The following is a 21,182-nucleotide window of genomic DNA, read 5'->3' as shown; positions in this document are numbered from 1 at the left end:
ATTAGAGGGGTCCCTGGGTGACTCAGTCGGTTAAGCATCCGACTTCAGTTCAGGTCATGATGTCACAGTTCGTGGGTTCAAGCCCCGCGTCGGGTCTCTGTGCTGACAGCTCAGAGCCTGGAGCCTGTTTGGGATTCTTTGTCTCCCTCTCTCTCTGCCCTTCCCGTGCTTGTACTCTGTCTCTCTCTGTCTTAAAAATAAACATTTTAAAAAAAACTAAAAAAATAAAAGAGAACAGGGATTGGAAATTCATGTCATAATCAAGCAGCAAATTTGCTTAATAGTTTACATGTGAATTTAAAGGAAAACCTTACAATGAAACTCCTACTGATTATAAGTCTCAGATTGTATATTTAATTTTTTTTTAATTTAGGAAAATTTCAAACATATAGAAAAGTTAAAAGAGTAGTATAAGTCACCTCCATGTACCCATTACACAGTCTGAACAACTTCTGACTCATGATCAATCTTATTTCATCACATCACTACTTCTTACCCCTCCCTTTATTATTATTTTGTTTAAGTTTATTTATTTATTTTGAGAGAGAGAGAGAGCATGAGCAGGGGAGAGGCAGAGAGAGAGGGAGAGAGAGAATCACAAGCAGGCTCTAATGTGGGGTTTGATCTCACAAACCAGGTGCCCCTCCCTTTATTATTTTTAAGCAAATACCAGACATCATAAATTCTCATCTTAAATATTTCAGAAAGTGTTCTTAAAATATAATCTTAAAAAAAAACACTATAATACCATAATGGTACCTAAACAAAATTAACAGTTCCTATTTTGTTTTATTTTTAAAAATGTTTTTATTTTTGAGAGAGACAGAACATGTGTTGGGGAGGGGCAGAGAGAGAGGGAGACACAGAATCCGAAGCAGGCTCCAGGCTCTGAGCTGTCAGCACAGAGCCTGACATGGGCTCAAACTCATGAACTGCGAGATCATGACCTGAGCTGAAGTCAGACACTTAACTGACTGAGTCTCACAGGCGCCCCGGCAGTTCCTTAACATCGGTAAATAGCCAGTCAGTATTCACATTTCCTGAGTTGTCACATAAATTTCTAAAAATAATTTGGTTGTGGGGTGCTTGAGTGGCTCAGTTGGCTAAGCATCAGACTCCTGATTTCAGCTCAGGTCATGATCTCATGGTTCGTGGGTTCAAGCCCCGCATCAGGTTCCGTGCTGACAAGCAGAGCCTACTTGAGATTCTCTCCCCTTCTCTCTGCCCGTCCCCCCATGCTCGTTCATGTGCTCATTCTCTCTCTCTCAAATAAATAATTTTTTTAAAAAATCAGTGGTAGATAAGATATTTTAAAATAAGAGGCAACAAGCGGGCGCCTGGGTGGCTCTGTCTGACTGGTTCAGGTCACGATCTCAGGGTTCATGAGTTCAAGCCCCGCATCGGGCTCGCTACTGCCAGCACAGAGCCCACTTTGGATCCTCTGTCCACCCTCTCTCTCTCTCTGTCCCTCCCCTGCTCGCTGGTGCTCTCTCTCTCAAAAATAAATACACATTAAAAAAAATAATAAGTAACTGAATTGATCTTTACGAATCACATTTTACTGTAGTACTAACCTGAAAATACATGAAATTCTATCCTATTATAGAGCTCACTAAACATCCTACTGAGCCCTGACCTTTGACCACGGCATACTGAAATAACAGAGCAAAAATGAGAAATCTCTATTGAGTTTTAAAACAGCAAAAAAATGATCTTTTCTCTCATTGTGCTCTGTACTTCTGTAATTCTAGGCTATGTTTACCTAACCTCAGTAATGAACAGCTGAATTGAACAGCTGTTAAATTGATGAAATTTGCCTCCAGTCACAACTAACATCTTGAATACATATGAGTTTTATTTATTTTTTAAAGTTTATATATATATGTTTTGTTTTTAGTAATTTCTATGCCCCACAAGGGGCTCAAACTCATGACTCCAAAATCAAGAGCCACATGTTCTACTGACTGAGCCATCCAGGCACCTCTTGAATACGTGAGTTTTAAAACAAAAACTTAAATATCCTTGACATTTTTTTCACCTTTAGAAGTATGACACGTGTATGAAAAGTAAAGTCAAGAGGATAAAAATGGGTAAATAAAACAAGTCACTTAAAAGCTGTAATGTTAAATACTTTCACTTCGGATTGGATCTCCAGTTTTAAAATCCATCTTTTGACTTTTCAAATCTAGTGACTCTGCAACATTGGATAGAAAGATAAGGGCGAGAGTCTAAATTAACCGCACCTTTGTGAACACATCAAACACTAAAGTTACAGTTCTGGACTCAGGCTCACATTAACAATCTAGTCTTTTTTTTTTTTTTTTTTTAATGTTTTATTTATTTCTGAGAGAGAGAGAGACAGGGTAAGCAGGAGAGGGTGAGAGAGAGAGGGAGACACAGAATTCCAAACAGGCTCCAGGCTCTGAGCTGGCTGTCAGCACAGAGCCCAGCGCGGGGCTTGAACCCATGAACCGTGAGATCATGACCTGAGCTGAAGTCAGACTTAGTCTTAATAAAAATTTAAGACTAATCTGGTCTTAATAAAAATTTCTTTCTTGTGGCACCTGGATGGCTCCGTCAGTTAAGCGGCAGGCTGACTCTTGATTTCTGCTCAGGTCACAATCCCAGGGTTGTGGGATCGAGCCCCGAGTCGGGCTCCGCACTGAGCATGGAGCCTGCTTGAGATTCTCTCTCTCCTTTTCTCTCTGCCTCTCCCCTGCTTGCACTCTTTCTCTCTCAAAGTAAAAAACATTAAAAAATTAAATTAAAAAAAGGAAAAATAAATAAATACAATTTCTTTCTTCTCCTTTTCTCCTGCCTTTCCAAGACTGGACTCACCAACTCCTTTGGGATTCTTCATGTTATAGGATTGTTGTGATGAACTTTCCGGTAATTTAGTCAACTGTCTCCCGACAGATGATCTGCCCAGGATGCGGTTCAAGTGCCCATACTGCACACACGTGGTGAAGCGGAAAGCAGACCTCAAGCGCCACCTTCGCTGTCATACAGGAGAAAGACCCTATCCGTGTCAAGCTTGTGGGAAAAGATTTAGTAGGCTGGACCATCTAAGTAGCCATTTCCGAACAGTATGTATATAATTTTTCATCATTTTACTTCTTAAGAAATGTGTGCATTTATCTGCTTTAGGATTTACTAAACCTCATCTACTGAGGGAAGTCTTTTCATAGAACTCTACCATATTGGAAATGTTTCCAGCTTAATGGTTTTCCTTTGCATATGATGCATAATTTAATATATAAGATATATACATTTTTATTCTCCTTTGAGACCTTGAAGTAAGAGATATTCTTTTGAATATCCATTTTACTTCTTTAATATTTTTTGGAATATATATTATAATTCATTTAAAGTCAGNATGTTTTCACTTATAAGTGGATCAGGAGAAACTTAACAGAGGACCATGCGGGAGAAGAAGGGTAGAAACATTTGGGGAGAGGGAGGGAGGCAAACCATGAGAGACTCTTGCATGCTGAGAACAAACTGAGGGCTGCTGGGGGTGGGGGAGAGGGGAAAGGGGGATGGGCATGGAGGAGGGCACTTGTGGGGATGAGCACTGAGTGTTATATGGAAACCAACTTGACAATAAACTATGAAAGAAAAAAAAATTTTGTGCTACATCTCAAAGTATGGGAAAAACCACTTTATCTATGCATGCAGTTTTTGGATACTGGTATTTTCAAGAGCCAAAGACAATGTAAACCAAAGTTATCTGAATGTCTAGGTCAGAATCACCACTTCAGATACTCAGCATCTGCTAGTGGTTCCTGAATCCTTTTATGGAAGGATCTCAGTCTAGTTTCTGCTGTTCAGCATCTGTCCACTATACTCCCTTTCTAGCCTCTCTCTAGTTTATCTATAGCTTCTTCAAGGAAGGGAACAAAGTGGGGGATTGAGCCACTTCCAGTCAGGGACAAGGATTGTCAGCAGTCAAAAATCTCAGGGAATTTGCTGGTCAGCGCTCTGGTGGGTAAATAAGGTGAGGACATTGGAGTGACTCTGCTGTTCATTTTGATGCAAGAATGTTTTCCAAAATCTATTCTATTACTCATACTTCTATTCCATGTATAGGAGCCCCTTTTAGCTTTAAAGGACACTGGATCGGGGCACCGGAGTGGCTCAGTTGGTTGAGTATCCAACTGGATTTCGGCTCAGGTCATGATCCCATAGTGTGTGAGATCAAGCCCCGAATTGGGCTCTGTGCTGACAGCATAGACGCTGCTTGGGATTCTCTTCTTTTTCTGCCCCTCCCCTGTGCTCTCACTCTCTCTCTCTCTCTCAAAATAAATGAATAAACTTAAAAAAAGTAATAAATGAAGGACAGTGGATCACTTAAGGCAATTTCTTCATGCATTGCTTTAGAGTTGGTTAGTCAGCAAATATATACTGAGCACCTTTGTGCCAGCCCCTCTTCTCAGTGCTAGGTATCCAGCAGTGAGCAAAACAGACAAAATTTCTGCCTTCATTAACCTTATGAAGCTAGGTTTCTAAAATCAAAAACAACCTTTTCTTACCTAAAGCAATGAAAAAGTATTATAAAAAGTAAAACCAAGAAAAATAAAATACTTTATTTTCACCACCTAAATGTACCATTCTTAACATTTTTTTTTCTATTTTTTCTAATTTCTGAGAGAGAGAGAGAGAGAGAGAGCGAGCAGGGGAGGGTCAGAGAGAGAGGGAGACACAGAATCTGAAACAGGCTCCAGGCTCTGAACTGGCTGTCAGCACAGAGCCCGACACGGGGCTCGAACCCACAAACCGTGAGATCATGACCTGAGCCGAAGTCGGACGCTTAACCGACTGAGCCACCCAGGCACCCCTCCATTCTTAACATTTTATCACATGCATATATGTTTTTTTAAAACCAAATTAGACCATACTACTTGTGATATTATGTAGCCTGCTCTCTTTAGTGAATAATCTACCTTCCCATCTCAATAAAATTTTATCTGACATCCAGTTCAATTTCACATTTCTCTGTAGTCTCCCAATACCTTTTATAGCTGGTTTGTCCAAGCCAGTATCCAATGCAGGACCCTGTATTATATCTCATTGTTAAGTCCCTTAAATATCTTTTTCAGAGAGTATCTTAAGTTCTGAGTTCTCTCTCAGCCACCCTTTTTATTTCTCTAACACTGACTTACTAGAGATATCCAGATAATTGTTTTATAAAATAACCTGCCTCTTAATTTCTCTGCTTGCTTTCACATGGTGTCATTTAGCTTGTTCCTCTGTCCCCTCCTGCATTTTCTAAAAACCAGAATTTTTATCTAAAGGCTTAATGGATTCAGGGTAAACACTTTCAGTTAGAACACATCAAGGAGAAATTGTTTATCTCATAATGTGTCACAGTGGGAGACACATAATATCTGGTGGTCCCATCATTCATATTAAGATTGTCGCGAAGCCAGGTAATAATACCATGATCCCACCGTTGTGCAGACAAAGTTGCCATCCCGTGATTAGAAAGGAATCTATGTGGGACTATTTTGGCATTTTGCTATGACCTGTTTCTCCATCAGCCATTCATTTAATGAGATTAATGTCATTTGATAAACTCTGCCCAAATTATTAATTTTACTTGCAGAATGATTTCCTGATTTTATCATTTCTTCTACATTATTAGCTAGAGTTCTATAAAGGAAAACTTTCCCTCATCACTTGGAACTATCTGGTTACTTTGAAATACAGTTACTACAGGAGAAACAGGAGAAAGATTTTAATTCTTTCCCTTTAACTATCAATTTTCAGAATAAAAAGTTGATTTAATAGGAATTTCAAACGGTAATCTTGAGGGGTTTTTTTTATTCTGGCTTTGTTTTTTATTCTAAATAGCGCACAATCTCATGAATTGTCCTTGGTTCCTTGTGTTTGGGTCCACAATTCTTCTTCTTTTTTTTTTTTCTTCATTTAGTTCTAGGAGAGAGAGAGAGACAGCGTGAGCAGGGGAGGGTCAGAGAGAGGGAGTCACAGACTGAAACAGGCTCCAGGCTCTGAGCTGGCAGTCAGCACAGAGCCCGACGCGGGGCTCGATCCCACGAACCGCGAGATCATGACCTAAGCGAAAGTCGGATGCTCAACCGACTAAGCCACCCAGGCACCCCTATTATTCTTTCTGATACTCAGATTTTCAGTTTTGTCCAGTGTGGACGACTTGAAGCTGTTTCTTGTGTCCCTTTGTCATAACTCCATTAAATAGTCAAAGTGGCCTTATTCTCTGGCCCCAAGATCTCCCTAGAATGACTTTGTATTTTCCTTGTCACAAAACTGGAATCAGCCATTTCTCAAAAGACCTTTGGTTCCTTTTAATGGGGAATGAAATAGAAACCAAACTTTGGACACCCCTGGGGTGCTCATTGTTACTATGGTGTCATTCCTCTTAGATTATTCCAGTGGACAGGGGCGCCTGGGTGGCTCAGTCGGCTGAACGTCCGACTTCACCTCAGGTCATGATCTCATAGTCTGTGAGTTTGAGCTCTGCGTCGGGCTCACTGCTGTCAGCCCAGAGCCCACTTTGGATCCTCTGTCCCCACCTCTCTCTGCCCCTCCTCTGCTCATGCTCTCTCTCAAAAATAAATAAACATTAAAAAAAAAGATTATTTCAGTGGACAGAGCTGGAAGATAAACGTTTTTAAAATAATGAATTCATGATGATACATTCCATTACAACATAGTATTTTATTTAATTTTCTTGACTTTATAATCGTATTAGAATTGAAGGGATGGGGGATGAACACGAATCTGTGCCAGAACTTTCTAACAAAAACAATACCACATATGATACCCCATACCATTACTATTTCAGGAGAAATAAAGGTGCACTCAAATTACGTACTTTCAATATTTGCTGATTAATATGTCAATGGTTAAGTAGAAAATAATAACTATACTGAGTTGTAGTTCCATACATTTTCTTAGATACTTTACCCCACTGCATTAGTTTTCTTGGGTTTTTTGTCTGTTTGTGTTTGGTGGCATACTTCCATAGTGTCCTGATTTTATCTAAGTGAATATACCATAAGTATTGATTCAACATTATAAAATTAAATATAGTGATTTTTAGAGTAGAACCCATAATCTGCTCTGACAGCTATTAAAGAAAGTTATGTTTAGGGCACCTGGGTGGCTTAGTCAGTTAAGCATCTGACTTCGTCTCGGGCATGATCTCACGGTTTGTGAGTTCAGGTCCCGCTTCAGGTGAGCCCCGCTTCTCTCCCCCTCCCCTCTGCCTCCTCCCCTGCCTCTTGTGGGATTCTCTCTCTCCCTCTCTCTCTCTCTCTGCCAGTTGCTCACTTGTGCCCTCTCTCTCTCTCTCTCAAAAAGAAAATATAAATTAAAAAAAGAAAATTGTTTATTAGTAAGTATAAATATATAATTATTCATCTTACAACTTATTTCCAAAGCACCTCACATGTATGGACTCATTTGGGTCTCCTAAACGGAGTTGTATTCCATTAGTGTTAAGGAAAGAGGCAGGGATAATAATATGCTGAGACATAGCAGAACCACCACAGTTGCTGTTAGGACCAGTGTCCGTTGTGATTGTCAAGCGTCTGTTCTATTTGGGTGGCACTTCTACCTTGCTAGTCATTAAGTATTTTGACTATCACCCTGAAGGCAGGTTTATATTGTTTTCAGTTACTTGCTTCCAGATACATGGTTAATAAATGACAAAAGCAGGGCTAGAACCCAAGCCTTCCAGTTCCTAGTCTAGTCCTCTTTCTACGGGATCTTTCATTAATAGAAGTGACAAGAAATCCTTCTATCCAAAAATATGCATCCTGGCTGGCTCAGTCAGTCAGTGGAGGATGAAGCTCTTGGTCTCGGGGTTGTGGATTTAGGCCCCACGATGGGTGTAGAGATTACTTAAAGATAAAAAATATATGTGTGTGTATATATTTTTTAATGTTTTATTTTTTATTTTTGAGAGAAGGTGGGGGAGGGGCAGAGAAAGAGGGAGACAGGATCCAAAGCGAGCTCTGCGCTGATAGCAGAGAGTCTGATGCGGGACTTGAATTTGCGAACCTTGAGATTATGACCTGAGCTGAAATCGGACACTTAAGCAACTTGGTCACCCAGGTGCCCCAGTTTTATTTTGTTTATTTTCTATTTTTTATTGTTTTAAGTTTATTTATTTATTTTGACAGAGAGAGTGTGAACAAGTTGGGGAGAAGCACAGGGAGAGGGGGAGGGAGAATCCCAAGAAGCCTCCTTGCTGTCAGTGCAAAGGCCAACTTGGGGCTTGTTCTCCTGAACTGTGAGATCATCACCTAAGCCAAAATCAAGGATCAGACACTTAACCGACTGAGCCACCCAGACACCCTTTATACTTTTTATTTTATTTTAGAAAGAATGAGAGAGGGCAGGTGGATGGGGAGAATCTTAAGCAGGCTCCATGCTCAGTGTGGAGCCTGAGGTGGGTCTCAATCCCACAACCCTGGGGTCATGACCTGAGCCGAAATCAAGAGTTAGATTGGGGGGCCTTGTGGCTCAGTTGGTTAAGTGTCCGGCTTTGGCTCAGGTCATGATTTCATAGTTCGTGGGTTCGAGCCCCACGTCCAGCTCTGTGCTAATGGCTCAGAGCCTGCAGCCTGCTTCAGATTCTGTGTCTCCCTCTCTCTCTGCACCTCCCCTACTCCCACTCTGTCTCTCTCTCTCTCCCTCTCTCTCCCCTTCAAAAATAAATAAATATTCTAAAAATTAAAAAAAAAAAAGTTAGATGCTCCACCAAATGAGCCACCCAGGTGCCCCAAAGATAAAATCTTTTCTAAAACATGTTTTGGTAAAATAAAATTTGGGACAAAACATTTTTCTTTCTCCAGCTGATAACACACAAAACAAGAGGTTCCTCCCTCACCAAAATTAAGGTATATAAAGTCCTTAGAACAGTACATGTGCTATATTTAGTGTTTGCAATTATTATTCTGGAATCTGTCCCTTGTTACCTTAGATACCAAACTATTGTTGGATTAAGGGATATATGAAATTATAAAGTATGTGCTATTAATCCTAAAAATGTTATAGCCATCATTTACAGAAAATTGATGTTTGTGACGTCACTTGTCATCAAAACCTGTGATCTTTTTCTAATAATTAGATGTTAATTTTAATATTAGTGCTTGGTTTTGGACGTCTTAGGTTTATTAACTGGTACCGGGATCTCGAACTGTGCTGCTTTTGAAAAATCCTTTTTTTCAATCACTCTTTAAATCTCTACACAGATTCACCAGGCATGCAAACTAATCTGCAGAAAATGCAAACGCCATGTGACAGATCTAACAGGCCAAGTGGTCCAGGAAGGAACCAGGCGCTACAGACTCTGTAATGAGTGCCTTGCTGAAGTTGGCATAGACAGCCTCCCCATCGATCTGGAAGCTGAGCAGCATCTTATGTCCCCATCAGATGGAGATAAGGATTCCAGATGGCACTTGAGTGAAGATGAGAATAGATCGTACGTGGAGATTGTAGAGGATGGGTCTGCTGATCTGGTCATACAACAGGTCGATGACAGTGAAGAAGAAGAAGAAAAGGAAATCAAACCCAACATTAGGTAGCCGATGTGTGAACCCACAGAGCTGGCATGTATGCAACTCACATTGACTTCCTGTATCTCTCTGTTTCCTCGGTCAGAGTCTGGTTAACAAATTTATCAGACTGACTTAAAAGTAATGACCTAATATAACTTGCATGCTGTCCAAACAGGTCATTGTATCCATTCTGAACTTTGTTGCCCTAAAATATGTTGCTGCACCGGAAAGAAAGACCTAGCTTGAGTTGGCATGATGGATGAACAATTAATCCTCTTACTTTTATTACAGAGATACCTTTTTTTTTTTCCTTTTAATACTGGAAAGATCTACTTAGCAAACTTTTCTCAAAGAAAATATTTTAAATAAATTTACCACAACCAAACTTTATGTAAGATAATTTCAAGGTGTTGTAAAAACACAAACTACGAATACTGAATTTTCACAGGGAACCAGGTAAGAGCACATTTAAGGGTCTGGCACCCAGCCTGACCAAACCAATAAGTCTTTCTATTAATCTGAGATCTAAAACAACCTATCATTATCTCCAATATGCTACCGATTGTTTTAGGGTCATGACAGAAGACGAATCTAAGATGTTTGAAACGATTCACATTTGAATGTTTTGTCATTAAGTTAAAAATTACTCGTACATAGTCAGCGTTGGAAAAAAACAAAAACCTAAAGGAGAGGCAGACCAGAGATTATATACAGACCTCATTTTCTAAAGCGGGAAGCTAATACTGCCTAAAAGTCAAGGTAGTTTGTGAAGATCTGTCAATGTAATCCTCTTCCTCTCCAAAAGAAAAACACACACACACACACACACACACACACACACACACACCAAAAAACGATACACAAGAAAATTGGAGGTTACCAGTTCTTAAGAATAACTTCTAACATCTATTGTTCTGCTCTATTATTTTTAAAGTGCTGTCTCACGCATTTTCTCACTTAATCAGCAAGGTAAATATTATCGCCTCTAATATACAAATGAGGAAATTAAGGTCAGGAAGTTTAATCTTTGGGACTGGTGATGGACAGGTTTTGATTCTAAACAGCCCTCTTCCAATTGTCTCTCCCTGTATTGTCTCCTGAAATGGCAAAGAATTAAAGTCAAACCTTACCAGTCTGCAGTAATTCGAAAAAGAAGCCTGTCAGAAAGCATGAAAGAAGAATTTAGTAATCTCCAACAATACATAATAATAACTTGAACTAGAGTTATCCACGAGTGCTCAAGTAATGTCCCAACAGTGTCTTTTGACATGTTTTTAATGTCAAGTTATTTATATGTAAATTTTATATATAATGTTATTTGAACCAATTATTCTCTTAAATGCTTCAAGCATTTTTACCTACCTTGTTTGTGTAATTTTTCAAAACAAGCTTTTCCCCAAGGAAACAAAGGTGAGTTTAACCCCTGTGCGAATTAGGAAACATTCTAAACATCCAGTTAAGTTGGAGAAGCATTATTTTAGTTCCGAAGATGAAATCTAAATGCCAGAAAAACTGACCTTACTAAAGGTCGCTGCAAGTTATTACAATTAAACTTGATATAATTTAATTTTGATAGAGAGAGGCCCCATGTATTATACTATATTTCTAAATGTCATGACATACCTCAATATGATACTTTTCATTTTATTCTTTCTCTCATTCTTTCTTTAGTGATTGTCCTTGATACATTTTGAGGGCTAAAATGGTTAAGTTCTAAAACATTTTTTATAAATAGATGAAGAACCATTTGCTTTTGTTTTATAGTACTTAATGCTGAGACTCTTTTCAGGATTCCCCTGAGGGTAAATTTCCAGTCGCTTCAAGACTGGATGGTATGTACTGGGGTCTTTGTTCTCCCAACAATGACTGTTCTTGAATCAGGAGTCTTAACAATGAACTTGTACCCAAACGAGGGAGGGAACACTTGTCATTCTCTAGTCTCACCAGATGGTAGCATCTTTTAAAATTATTGTCTGATTTTTCAGCCCTTGGAGCCAAGAGGAAAAATGAGTGATTGGAGCTTTATTCATGAGAATGAAGTAGTGCTTGCATGTGTACGCTCTAACGCACTTTAGTCTGTGATCTAAATGTTCTTTGATGCTGTTCTCTTCTGCATGCGAACATCAGCATGAATGTCAGCGAAGTCCACTGAACACAGTGCCACCAGCACCTGTACAGCCTTATCTGAAATAATGCTTTCTCATTGTTTATAACAAGCAACTAGCTACCCCCCCAAACAGCCCCATCAAATTCATCAAACTAGACAGCTCATCTGTTCTACCATTTTAGTACCATAAAAGGACATTTGTTACATGTTTGTAAGTTGTAAATAATAACTCCAGTTATCATATCATACGTATCTAAGACTTTAAAGACCAGTTCTTTCCCAGAGCGAGACTGTCCAGTAACGGTTTCTGAGAAAACAAAAGTCTTTGGCTTTTAAATGTGGGGAAATGTTACCTAGAGGTGTACTCTGTCAATGTAGGCTTAATTTATGGCAAGGGTTGTTGTTTTTTTTTTATTAGCAAAATAGCAGGAGTTGGTTAGAACCAAGTTTGCTCTTACAGCAATGCTGTTGATCAGCGGCCGCATGCCCTTCTAACTCTGTGGTCCTCAAGAGTGTGTGGTGATGGGGAGAAGTATTGCAAAATAGAGCAATACTGCAGTCGCGCCTAGTGGCTGGAGGAAGCAAAATGGACTAGATCGGTGGCTTGAAAGATTGTTTTAAACCCAAGAAACCCTGTCTCCAAATGAATTGTTTCAATAGAGAAGCTCCCCATTTAAGGGCAAAACTCTAAAAGCAGAGCTGCTCCTGTTAAAGCCTCCTGTGAGCCTTTCACCAGGCGCCTCTGCAGAGCTCAGGAGTGGAGCACTGAAAATCTTGGAACCCAGGAACTTCTTGAACTCCCTTTGAGCAGTGCGGTCTTACTTCGTTACCTCTCTTACTCACTGTGCTGATAAGCTGGTAATCAGAGGGTCTCCTAGAGCAGGAAATCACAGCCTTAGTCTATACAGTATTCCTTCTATAGTTGGCATGTCTTTTGAAGAACAAATCTTTCAACACTGTATTTTTGAGTCAAGAAATCAAAACAAGCACAGTTACGGCTTTTATGCCACCACGTTATTGCTTAATGGATGAAGAAAGTTTGGTGTGTCAGTTACTTAAGAGCTCAGAACTGAATTTATTAAGGTTATTATGCTAAGTCATACTAAGCTATATTGAAACTTCCACTCATATTGGATATATATAGCCTACATATACATACATATCCTATGTATATATATCCTAAAGTAATTAATACTATGGAAATTTAATACTGTGGAAAATCACTAAAAGCGATATAATGTAAGATTATTTAACTGGGAAGGCTGATAATAATAGGTACTGAAGGACCAAACTTTAGATTATACATGGAAAGTTCTATGTTATTTTATATTAGAGTGGATCAGTATTACTATTTATCATTTATATAGCATTTTATATTTACAAAGTATTTAATAATTTTTGTGTTATTCTTTACATATCTATAAATTGGACAGTTCTCTCCCATGAAAGGTAAAGAAATTGAGGCACAGAACAGTAAAGCAACCTCCCTCGGACAACCCAGTGAAACAATGGCAAAAATAGGAACTAGAATGATCAGATTTTCCGAATCCTAGAATATCAGCTTAATTCACGGAGGTGTATTATGTATTACTCAATTTTATAAGATGCCTTTTACAAATAATAGTCAATTGTCTTAAAGTTTACATCATTGTATGTGGATAAATCCTATACAGAATAAATATTATATAAAGGATGTGACTTTAGTTATAAGAGTTTTAATGATAAAATTCAGGTTATCACAGAAACAGTACTGCTTAGCCAGTGGCTTTATATATTGTGAAGTATAATTAATATTTTATTTTGATATAGGAGTTTCTTAAGTATTCATGCTAATGGACCCATGAATAGACCAGAAAAATGAAATCCACAGAGCATCTATACACTTCATCTTCTAACATGTTAGTCTTTTCCGTACAGAATTTGTATTGATGCCAACAAAAGTCAAATATGTTAATGAGTGATAAACCACACACAAGAGAAGCTAAGGGCCTCTTAACTTTTTGAGGCTTTTCCATACTGAAATAGCAGGATAAACACTTTTCTCCATCTCTTTTTTTTTTCACACCTGGGTCAAAAGCCATTGAATACTCACATTTAGATTGGAAGCCAGTGACCAGGGTAATGCCAGTCACCTCTTTACCTTTAGACTTGATGAGGTAGATCATTTACAAACATTATTAAATGGAATACAGCTTATAAAGTACATCTAAGAATTTATTATACTTTGCTTTTGCTCTTTCAGATTTCTAGATACACAAATCCATTATATAGTTTCTTGATTTTCCCATTGGGAAAATCTTTTTTTTTTTTTTTTAATGTTTATTTATTTTTGAGAGAGAGAGAGAGTCGACCAGGAGGGACAGGAAGAGAGGGAGACAAAGAATGTGAAGCAGGCTCCAGGCTCTGAGCTGCCAGCACAGAGCCCAATGCGGGGCTTGAACTCACAAGCAGTGAGATCCTGACTTCAGCTGAAGTCGGATGTGTAACTGTGGCGCTTTTAAAAACACAGAAGCCTGGGGTAGGGGTGGGGGGGAATACAGAAGCCTAAGCTAATCACAATCTTTGGCAGAAACGGGCCTAGATGAAGTATTTTTTTAAAAAATCTTCCCAGTGTCTTGTGTGCAAAATAGGTCCCATATTCAAGGTTTCCCTCTGTCCTCATATAGATGCTACAGTGGGCATTTGAACCGTTTGACTTTCCAGCTTACTGGTGCTCAACCTTATCTGAAAGGATGATACTAATTTTTATGAAGTGTCAAGATACTGTATATGTTCCCTCATTTAAAGTTTTTATTAGGACAAATAATGACACTAAATTATCGGGTAGTCTTAAACTACTCCATTTTTACTTTGGGATGCATTTGGGTTTTATCTGATTATGGGTATTGCATTCTGGGAATTCACACAGTACTTCAGATTCATAAAAACTACATTAGGAATATGTGACTGAAATACTATATCTTGAAATTACGTTTTGTTTTTGAAGAAGGAACCAGAACACTCTCTAAGCACTATGGAACTTAATTGCTACATATTAGAATTCCATCAATGAATTGAATTAAATCATTTCTTATTCAAGTTAAATGTCATACTGGAGAGGCAGGACTCAATATGAAGCTGTGTTAAAGAAGGCTGAGGACAAATTTGGAAACGAGTAAATTTCTTCCTTACTCTTCAAGTACTGCCATTAAAAAACTTTTTTTTCTTTAATAAAAAGACGAGAGTAGAGTACCATCCTCATCGCCACCTTTAAGGTTGTGTTTGGAGTTAAAACACTATGGGTATATCCCTTCACCAATATTGTATATGCAGACACTCCCTTGCTTAGTCTCCTACAAAAAAATATTTTCATCCAATAATGAAGTGGCACTTTTTTTTGCATAGTTCAAAAAGGTTAAATCTTGGAACAAAATAGAAATAGATACTGTGCCTTTTGCTGCCTTTTTGAATTGACTTAAAACTTTTTTCCCCCTGGAGGGGGGGGGGAAAAACCATGAGGAACACAGCCGTGGAAAGGGGCATCTATAAGCATTAGCCCTAGAAGGCTCCAGTATTTGGGAGATATGTTAAAAAATGAAAGCCTGTTTTTTCTTGCTAACCATCAGCGACATTTATTCGCAGTCAGTGGGTAACCGGCGTGGTTTTATCTTTTCTTTTCAGGGAGGAGTACAGCAGTGAGTAGTAGGAACCTTCCATTTCCTTTTCAGTCTTATTTTCCCCCCCACAAATACTTTTCCTGGAAAGTTAAAAGAGTCACGCAGCTAGACCCCGGGAGGGGCCTGCGACCTACCAGACGCCCCAAGGTCACATTCTTGGGGGGGGGACGGAAAAGTGAGTCCTGCAAAGTGGGCACCCAATTAAAGAGCCCCCATTTCCTGAGTGTCTGCTGGATCCCTGAGATAGGCTTTCGTACCATCCCCATTTACGACTGAAAGTGATGCTGGCAGCCCTGGTGAGGACCCAGACGGGGTCCCAGGGAACCGGTCAAGAAGGTCCCTGACTGCATTCAAGGATAGAAATCAAACAAGAGCCAGCAGGAGGTGAAAGAGTTTATTGAAGGTATAGCTAAAGTGCAGGTACAGAGTGGAAGACTCCGAAAGGAGACAGCCTCCTCTTTGCTCGGGGTCTGGGGTTCTCATTGGGGATTGTGTTCCGGTGTACTCTCCTTGCAGGCATCCAGGAGCCAGCTAGAACAAAGAGGAGGGCCCAGGAGTTAGGAGCCAGGGGTCTTGGCCTGGAACTGTCTAGGCCAGTGGTCTGGAATTCGCATATGACAGCTTCTGCTGGTTATTCTCACCTGGTCCTTCCTTAGATGTTATCTATTCTACCGAAATCATGAACTCCCTGTCACTTACAAGGACGTATGCTATTTGCAGGAAGAGATATGTGCAAAGTGGGGGTACAGGTCCTAGCAATAGGAGCAGAGAAAGGAACGAATCGCATTTTATGGAGTCCTTCAGTTTCCCTGTCTCAGGAGGAAACCGAGGCTTGAGACGGTGAATGACTGACCCCAAAGCCACCCTAACTGATGTCCGGACAGGGATTTGAGCCCACGCGGCGGCACACCCACAGGTGCGTGCCTAAAATCGTAGCCACGCCAGGGACAGCTAGTCTATGTGATCCCGACTTCCGGTTACGTTACTGCGATGTTGGCGACCAGGCGCTTCACTGCCTGCCAGTCTCGGACCCTCACACGCAAACTGCATCCACCAGATCCCGCNAGCCAAGCCAATCGGAGCCGGAAAAAGACACGTGGGGCGGAACCAGAGCCGCTGTTGGCTGGAACACCTGTCACTCCGGAACGCCCTGCCGCCCAGACTCGGCTGGGACCTCGCTGCTGTTCTGTAGTTTATCTGGCGTCCCTGCCCTTTCTCATTTATTTCTTGGCCTCGTCCCTCCCTCCTTTAATTTTTAGAGAGTCACAACTGTTTAAGAGAAGCATTGAGTAACAAATGTTTTAACGTGCCAGCCTTGTGAGGTAGGTGCTATTATGGCAGATGAAAAAACAGGCTTAGAGGAAGACTTGGCCAGGACCGCAGTCTGGTCGGGGAAGCTTCCAGAAGGAACTAGAAGCAGAGGCCCTGGCTCTGGGAGATTATGCATTTACAACTTGGGGAACCCTGTCACATGCAAAACAGAGGAATGAAATGGAAAGGATGGAGGAGCTTTACATTCCAGGTGGGGAGACGTACATATGGCCAATAATGATGTGAGGTGGAAAAGGACCAAATGCCGGAATCATATCCATTTGTTCGTTCAAGAGATACCAGAGTATCTACATTTGCAGCCTCCTGCAAGCGCACAGATCCCTAGGTGGAATTCAGACAAATAATCTGGGTGGGGAGCGTATTAGGTTTGTTCTTACACAAAAACGAACATAGATAACAAAAATGGCCACTCATCCCAACATACACATTACATCTGCTTATATAAAAAGAAAAGGAACGATGGCTTCGAGCTATGCCTCAACTGGAAAGGATATCCAACAAAGAGAAAAAAGGGAAAAGGAGTGATCAATATAACTAAGGAATGAGTGCAGGGAATGGAAGTCTAAGAGGAATCCAAGACAGCTGCAGTCTGGGGAGTGGGAGGCTAGGGGTTCTGTAGACAGAAATAAGGAATATGGAATTGGATATGAAAACATGACTTTAAGGATCTCTTCCTAAGGAGCACGGCGCCAGGAGCTTTGGGATCCAGGAAAACCTGGATTAAGTGTTACTGAAACAGACCACTAAAGATAGAAGGTTCAGGGGCACCTGGGTGGCTCAGTAGGTTAAGCATCTGACTTCGGCTCAGATTATGATCTCATGGTTTCAACTTCTGCTCAGGTCATGATCTCATGGTTTATGGGTCCAGGCCTGGCGTCGGGCTCTGTGCTGACAGCTGAGCCTGGAGCCTGCTTCAGGTTCTGTGTCTCCTTTTCTTTCTACCCCTCTCCTGCTCACACTCTGTCTCTCAAGAATGAATAAATGTTAAAAAAAAATTTTTTTTAAGCATTAAAAAAAGGTTCAAATAAGGTATAGCGGTGCCTGGGTGGCTCAGTTGGCTTAGCGTGGGCTCTTGATTTCAGCTCAGGTCATGATCTCATTGTTCATGGGATCAAGGCCCCTGTCAGGCTCTGTGCTAACAGCGTGGAGCCTGCTTGGGATTCTCTCCCCCTCTCCCTCTGCCCCACCTCTGCTCTCTTCTCAAAATAAATAACAGAGTTGTGACTACATATACTTAAGGGACTTTATGCAACAATATATCCAAATATTTACAACACGGTCTCACTGTCTAAGTATTTCTTTGCAAGTCCGAGAACCCAGGGAAGTTGGGATCAAGCAGGTGGGATGAGTCCAAATAGCTTCTAAAAGGTGCGTTTCCAGTTATTTCAAAAAAGGACAGGATTGGCAGGTAAGAATCTGGGCAACAGAATAGACAGATCTAAAGAGCAGAAAGTAGATTAGTAATTGCCTAGGACTGGGAGGCAGGAAGGTGGGGAGTATGCTTAAAAAGGTAGTGGGATTTGGGGGGAGTAAAATTGTTCTAAAATGGATTGTGGCAACAGTTGTACAACTGAAAATATGCTAAAGACCACTGAATTGTATGTATGTTTTCAGTGGGTCAACTGTATAGTATAATTCTATCTCAATAAAGTAGTTAAAAAAATTTTTTTTGTATGTCTTTAAGAGAGAGACAGAGAGTGAGCAGGGGAGGGTCAGAGAGGGAGACACAGAATCTGAAGCAGGCTCCAGACTCCGAGCTGTCAGCACAGAGTCCAACGCGGGGCTAGAACCCACAGACTGTGAGATCGTGACCTGAGCCGAAGTCTGACACTTAACCAACTGAGCCACCCAGGCGCCCCTCAATAAAGCAGTTTTAAAAGCAATCTGGGGAGGCGCCTGGGTGGCTCAGTCGGTTAAGCATCTGACTTCGGCTCAGGTCATGATCTCACGGTTCGTGGGTTCAAGCCCCGCATTGGGGTCTGTGCTGACAGCTAGCTCAGAGCCTGAAGCCTGTTTCCGATTCTATACCTCCCTCTCTCTCTGACCCTCCCCGGCTCACACTGTCTCTCTCTCTCCGTCTCGGAAATGAATAAAACATTGGAAAAAAAGCAATTTGGATTAAAAAATCAAAGGTCAGAACTGGTGAGTTATGTAAGCTTAGCTGGTTGACTAATTATGATGAAGTGCACTGGTCCTGAAGAGGGCTACGGAGGGGCTGGGGGAACAATGATAAAGGCAGAAAAAGTCACCCAATAACTTGTTCATCTTCCTTCGCATTGTGATACACCCCTGAATGTTTAATGCTGTGAGCTACAAGGAAATCCAGAAGACACGAGCGGAAGGGAGCTCCTCAGAAGGGCAACTGGTTTGGCATAAAGAGATGGGCACAGCTTTTGAAAATGGATGCTCAATTCACATATGGAAGAAAGAAAATTAGATTAAACAGGAAACACTTGGCATAAAGAAGCAGTAAGGGAAAAGAAGTCTAAAGAGAAAACAGGAGAGGGGAGAAGCTGAAAGCAGCGGCTTTTTTCTCCTTCTTCGTAAACACAGACCTTAGCAGCAGTGCACTGGCTACCAGGGTGGTTTCTAGGCTGGTGACACCCCCTAACCAAACACTGTACACTGGTTTTTTAATAAGAAGAAAAGGAAGAGGCTGTTAGCATTTATTATGCTTGTCAAAGCACTACTACTAGCCCTCACAGAGCATTTACTCTGTGTCATGTGCCGTCCTTCGCACTTCAGTAGTCATCCTCTCCATTTCAGTGTTGAGGAGACTACGCCTCAGAAAGGTTAAGGAAATGTCCCAAGGTCATACAGTTAAAGAATGAGAGTCGGTATCAGAATCGATGACTCTAATGTCCTTAACATTTATACTTGGAGGCAGTTTAACACACACACACGGGGGCCTGGCTGGCCTAGTCAGTGGAGTGTACAGCTCTTCATCTTGGGGTCATGAGTTCGAGACCTACATTGGGTGTGGAGCCTACTTAAAAATATGTAGATACAAGGGCGCCTGGGTGGCTCAGTTGGTTAAGCATCCAACTTCAGCTCAGGTCATGTATCTCGCAGTCTGTGAGTTCGAGCCCCACGTCGGGTTCTGTGCTGACAGCGTGGAGCCTGGAGCCTGCTTCAGAATCTTGTCTCCTTCTCTCTCTGCCCCTCCTCCACTCATTCTCTCTCATCCTCTCTCCCAGTGTCTCAATGAATGTTAAAAAATTCTTAAAAATAGAGAGATATAAATTAAAGAAACAAAAAAACCCACACAGTTGTATATTTACTTGGCAGTGGGAAGAAACAATAGAAATCCACTATTTACTGTCTTGTCCTAAGAAACCAGATGTTTCTACAGTTCAAATGTTTTTGCTAAATAACATTAGCTTTTGAACTTCCAGAATAAGTGTCTGAGAATGGCACAATCTTTGTCTGTGATCTCTTTTTGGGTTATGCCTTAGAAATATCACCCAAACATGAAGTGTTTCCTTATATGTAAAACGTTGAGTAATAGCTCCTATACTGACCTCACAGGATCATTACATACACGTGACTTGTTATCTATTAAAGGATGTTGTATGAAGACAATGAACAGAGTCAGAGTCTCAAATCTGCCCCTTAACTGCCATATGGGTCTAGGTGTTACTAATTTCTGTATTTGTAAAATGCAGACACCACATATAGAAATACCGGAAGGATATGGGGCACCTAGGTGGCTCAGTCGGTTAAGCGTCTGACTCTTGATTTTGGCTCAGGTGATGAGCCCATGTGCTGGGCAAGGAGCCTACTTAAGATTCTCACTCTCCCCGTCCCTCCCTGACTCGTGTGCACGCTTTCTTCCAGATTAGCCTGGAAATTCATCCTGACAAAAGGTAAAGGCTTCAAGAAGACAGGACTTGAGCTGTGCTTTTTAAAATTTTATTATTTTTATTTGGGAGGGGAGGGGAGGAGGGACTGAGAAATCAGGAGACAGATTCCGAAGCAGGCTCCTTGCTTCCTTTGGAAGCAGACAGAGACCAAGGCAAGGTTCGAACTCCCAAACCGTGAGCGGAAATCAAGAGTCAGATGCTTAACCAACGGAACCACCCAGGCGCCCCTTGAGCTGTGCTTTAAAGCAGGGCTTTCCAAACAGCAACCTATGGAGATTTAGCCCACATACAATTTGTTTTTCCATTGTGATGATCTATAGTGGGTTTTTTTCATTCTTCTTCTTTCCTCCAAACTTGGGAGCTTTCACGTAAGACTCCCAATTTTGGAGTGTCATGACCACTGCAGCGCTAGGCCTGTATGCACATTAGCAACAAGGGCAAGAGCTGAGAGGCAGCTGCCCCATGGCCACTGCATAAATCTCAGCGAAACACCCAGAGTTCACTCACTTCACCTCTGCGACTCCGTGGGCAGTGAACGTGCCGTTCGTGTTTTTGGAAATGGGCAAGGCAGCCCACACAGCAGAATAAGGCACAAAGGTGAAGATGAGTGGCGCGGTCACGGGGCGAGAGAACTGCTTGGCAAAGGAGAAAAGCATGCTCCCGAGGCCAAGACACATAC

At 41.1% G+C, this 21,182-nt stretch overlaps 1 protein-coding gene across 4 annotated transcripts in view; it reads left to right on the top strand.

The window, feature by feature from the left end:
• The window catches only part of ZBTB8A (zinc finger and BTB domain containing 8A), a 55,859-nt gene extending 42,540 nt beyond the window's left edge, over positions 1–13,319 (top strand). For all 4 annotated transcript variants that reach the window (XM_077763508.1, XM_077763509.1, XM_077763511.1 and 1 more), the window contains 2 exons: positions 2,917–3,086; positions 9,240–13,319. In XM_077763508.1, the coding sequence (XP_077619634.1) occupies positions 2,917–3,086; positions 9,240–9,572 (503 nt within the window). In that variant the 3' untranslated portion in view covers positions 9,573–13,319. The remainder of the gene's footprint in view (positions 1–2,916; positions 3,087–9,239) is intronic.
• The last annotated feature ends 7,863 nt before the right edge of the window (positions 13,320–21,182 follow it).

Source organism: Crocuta crocuta, unplaced genomic scaffold, assembly GCF_008692635.1.
Source record: "Crocuta crocuta isolate KB4526 unplaced genomic scaffold, BGI_CrCroc_1.0 scaffold214, whole genome shotgun sequence".
Taxonomy (NCBI): domain Eukaryota; kingdom Metazoa; phylum Chordata; class Mammalia; order Carnivora; family Hyaenidae; genus Crocuta; species Crocuta crocuta.
This window is presented reverse-complemented; position numbering and strand designations above follow the sequence as displayed.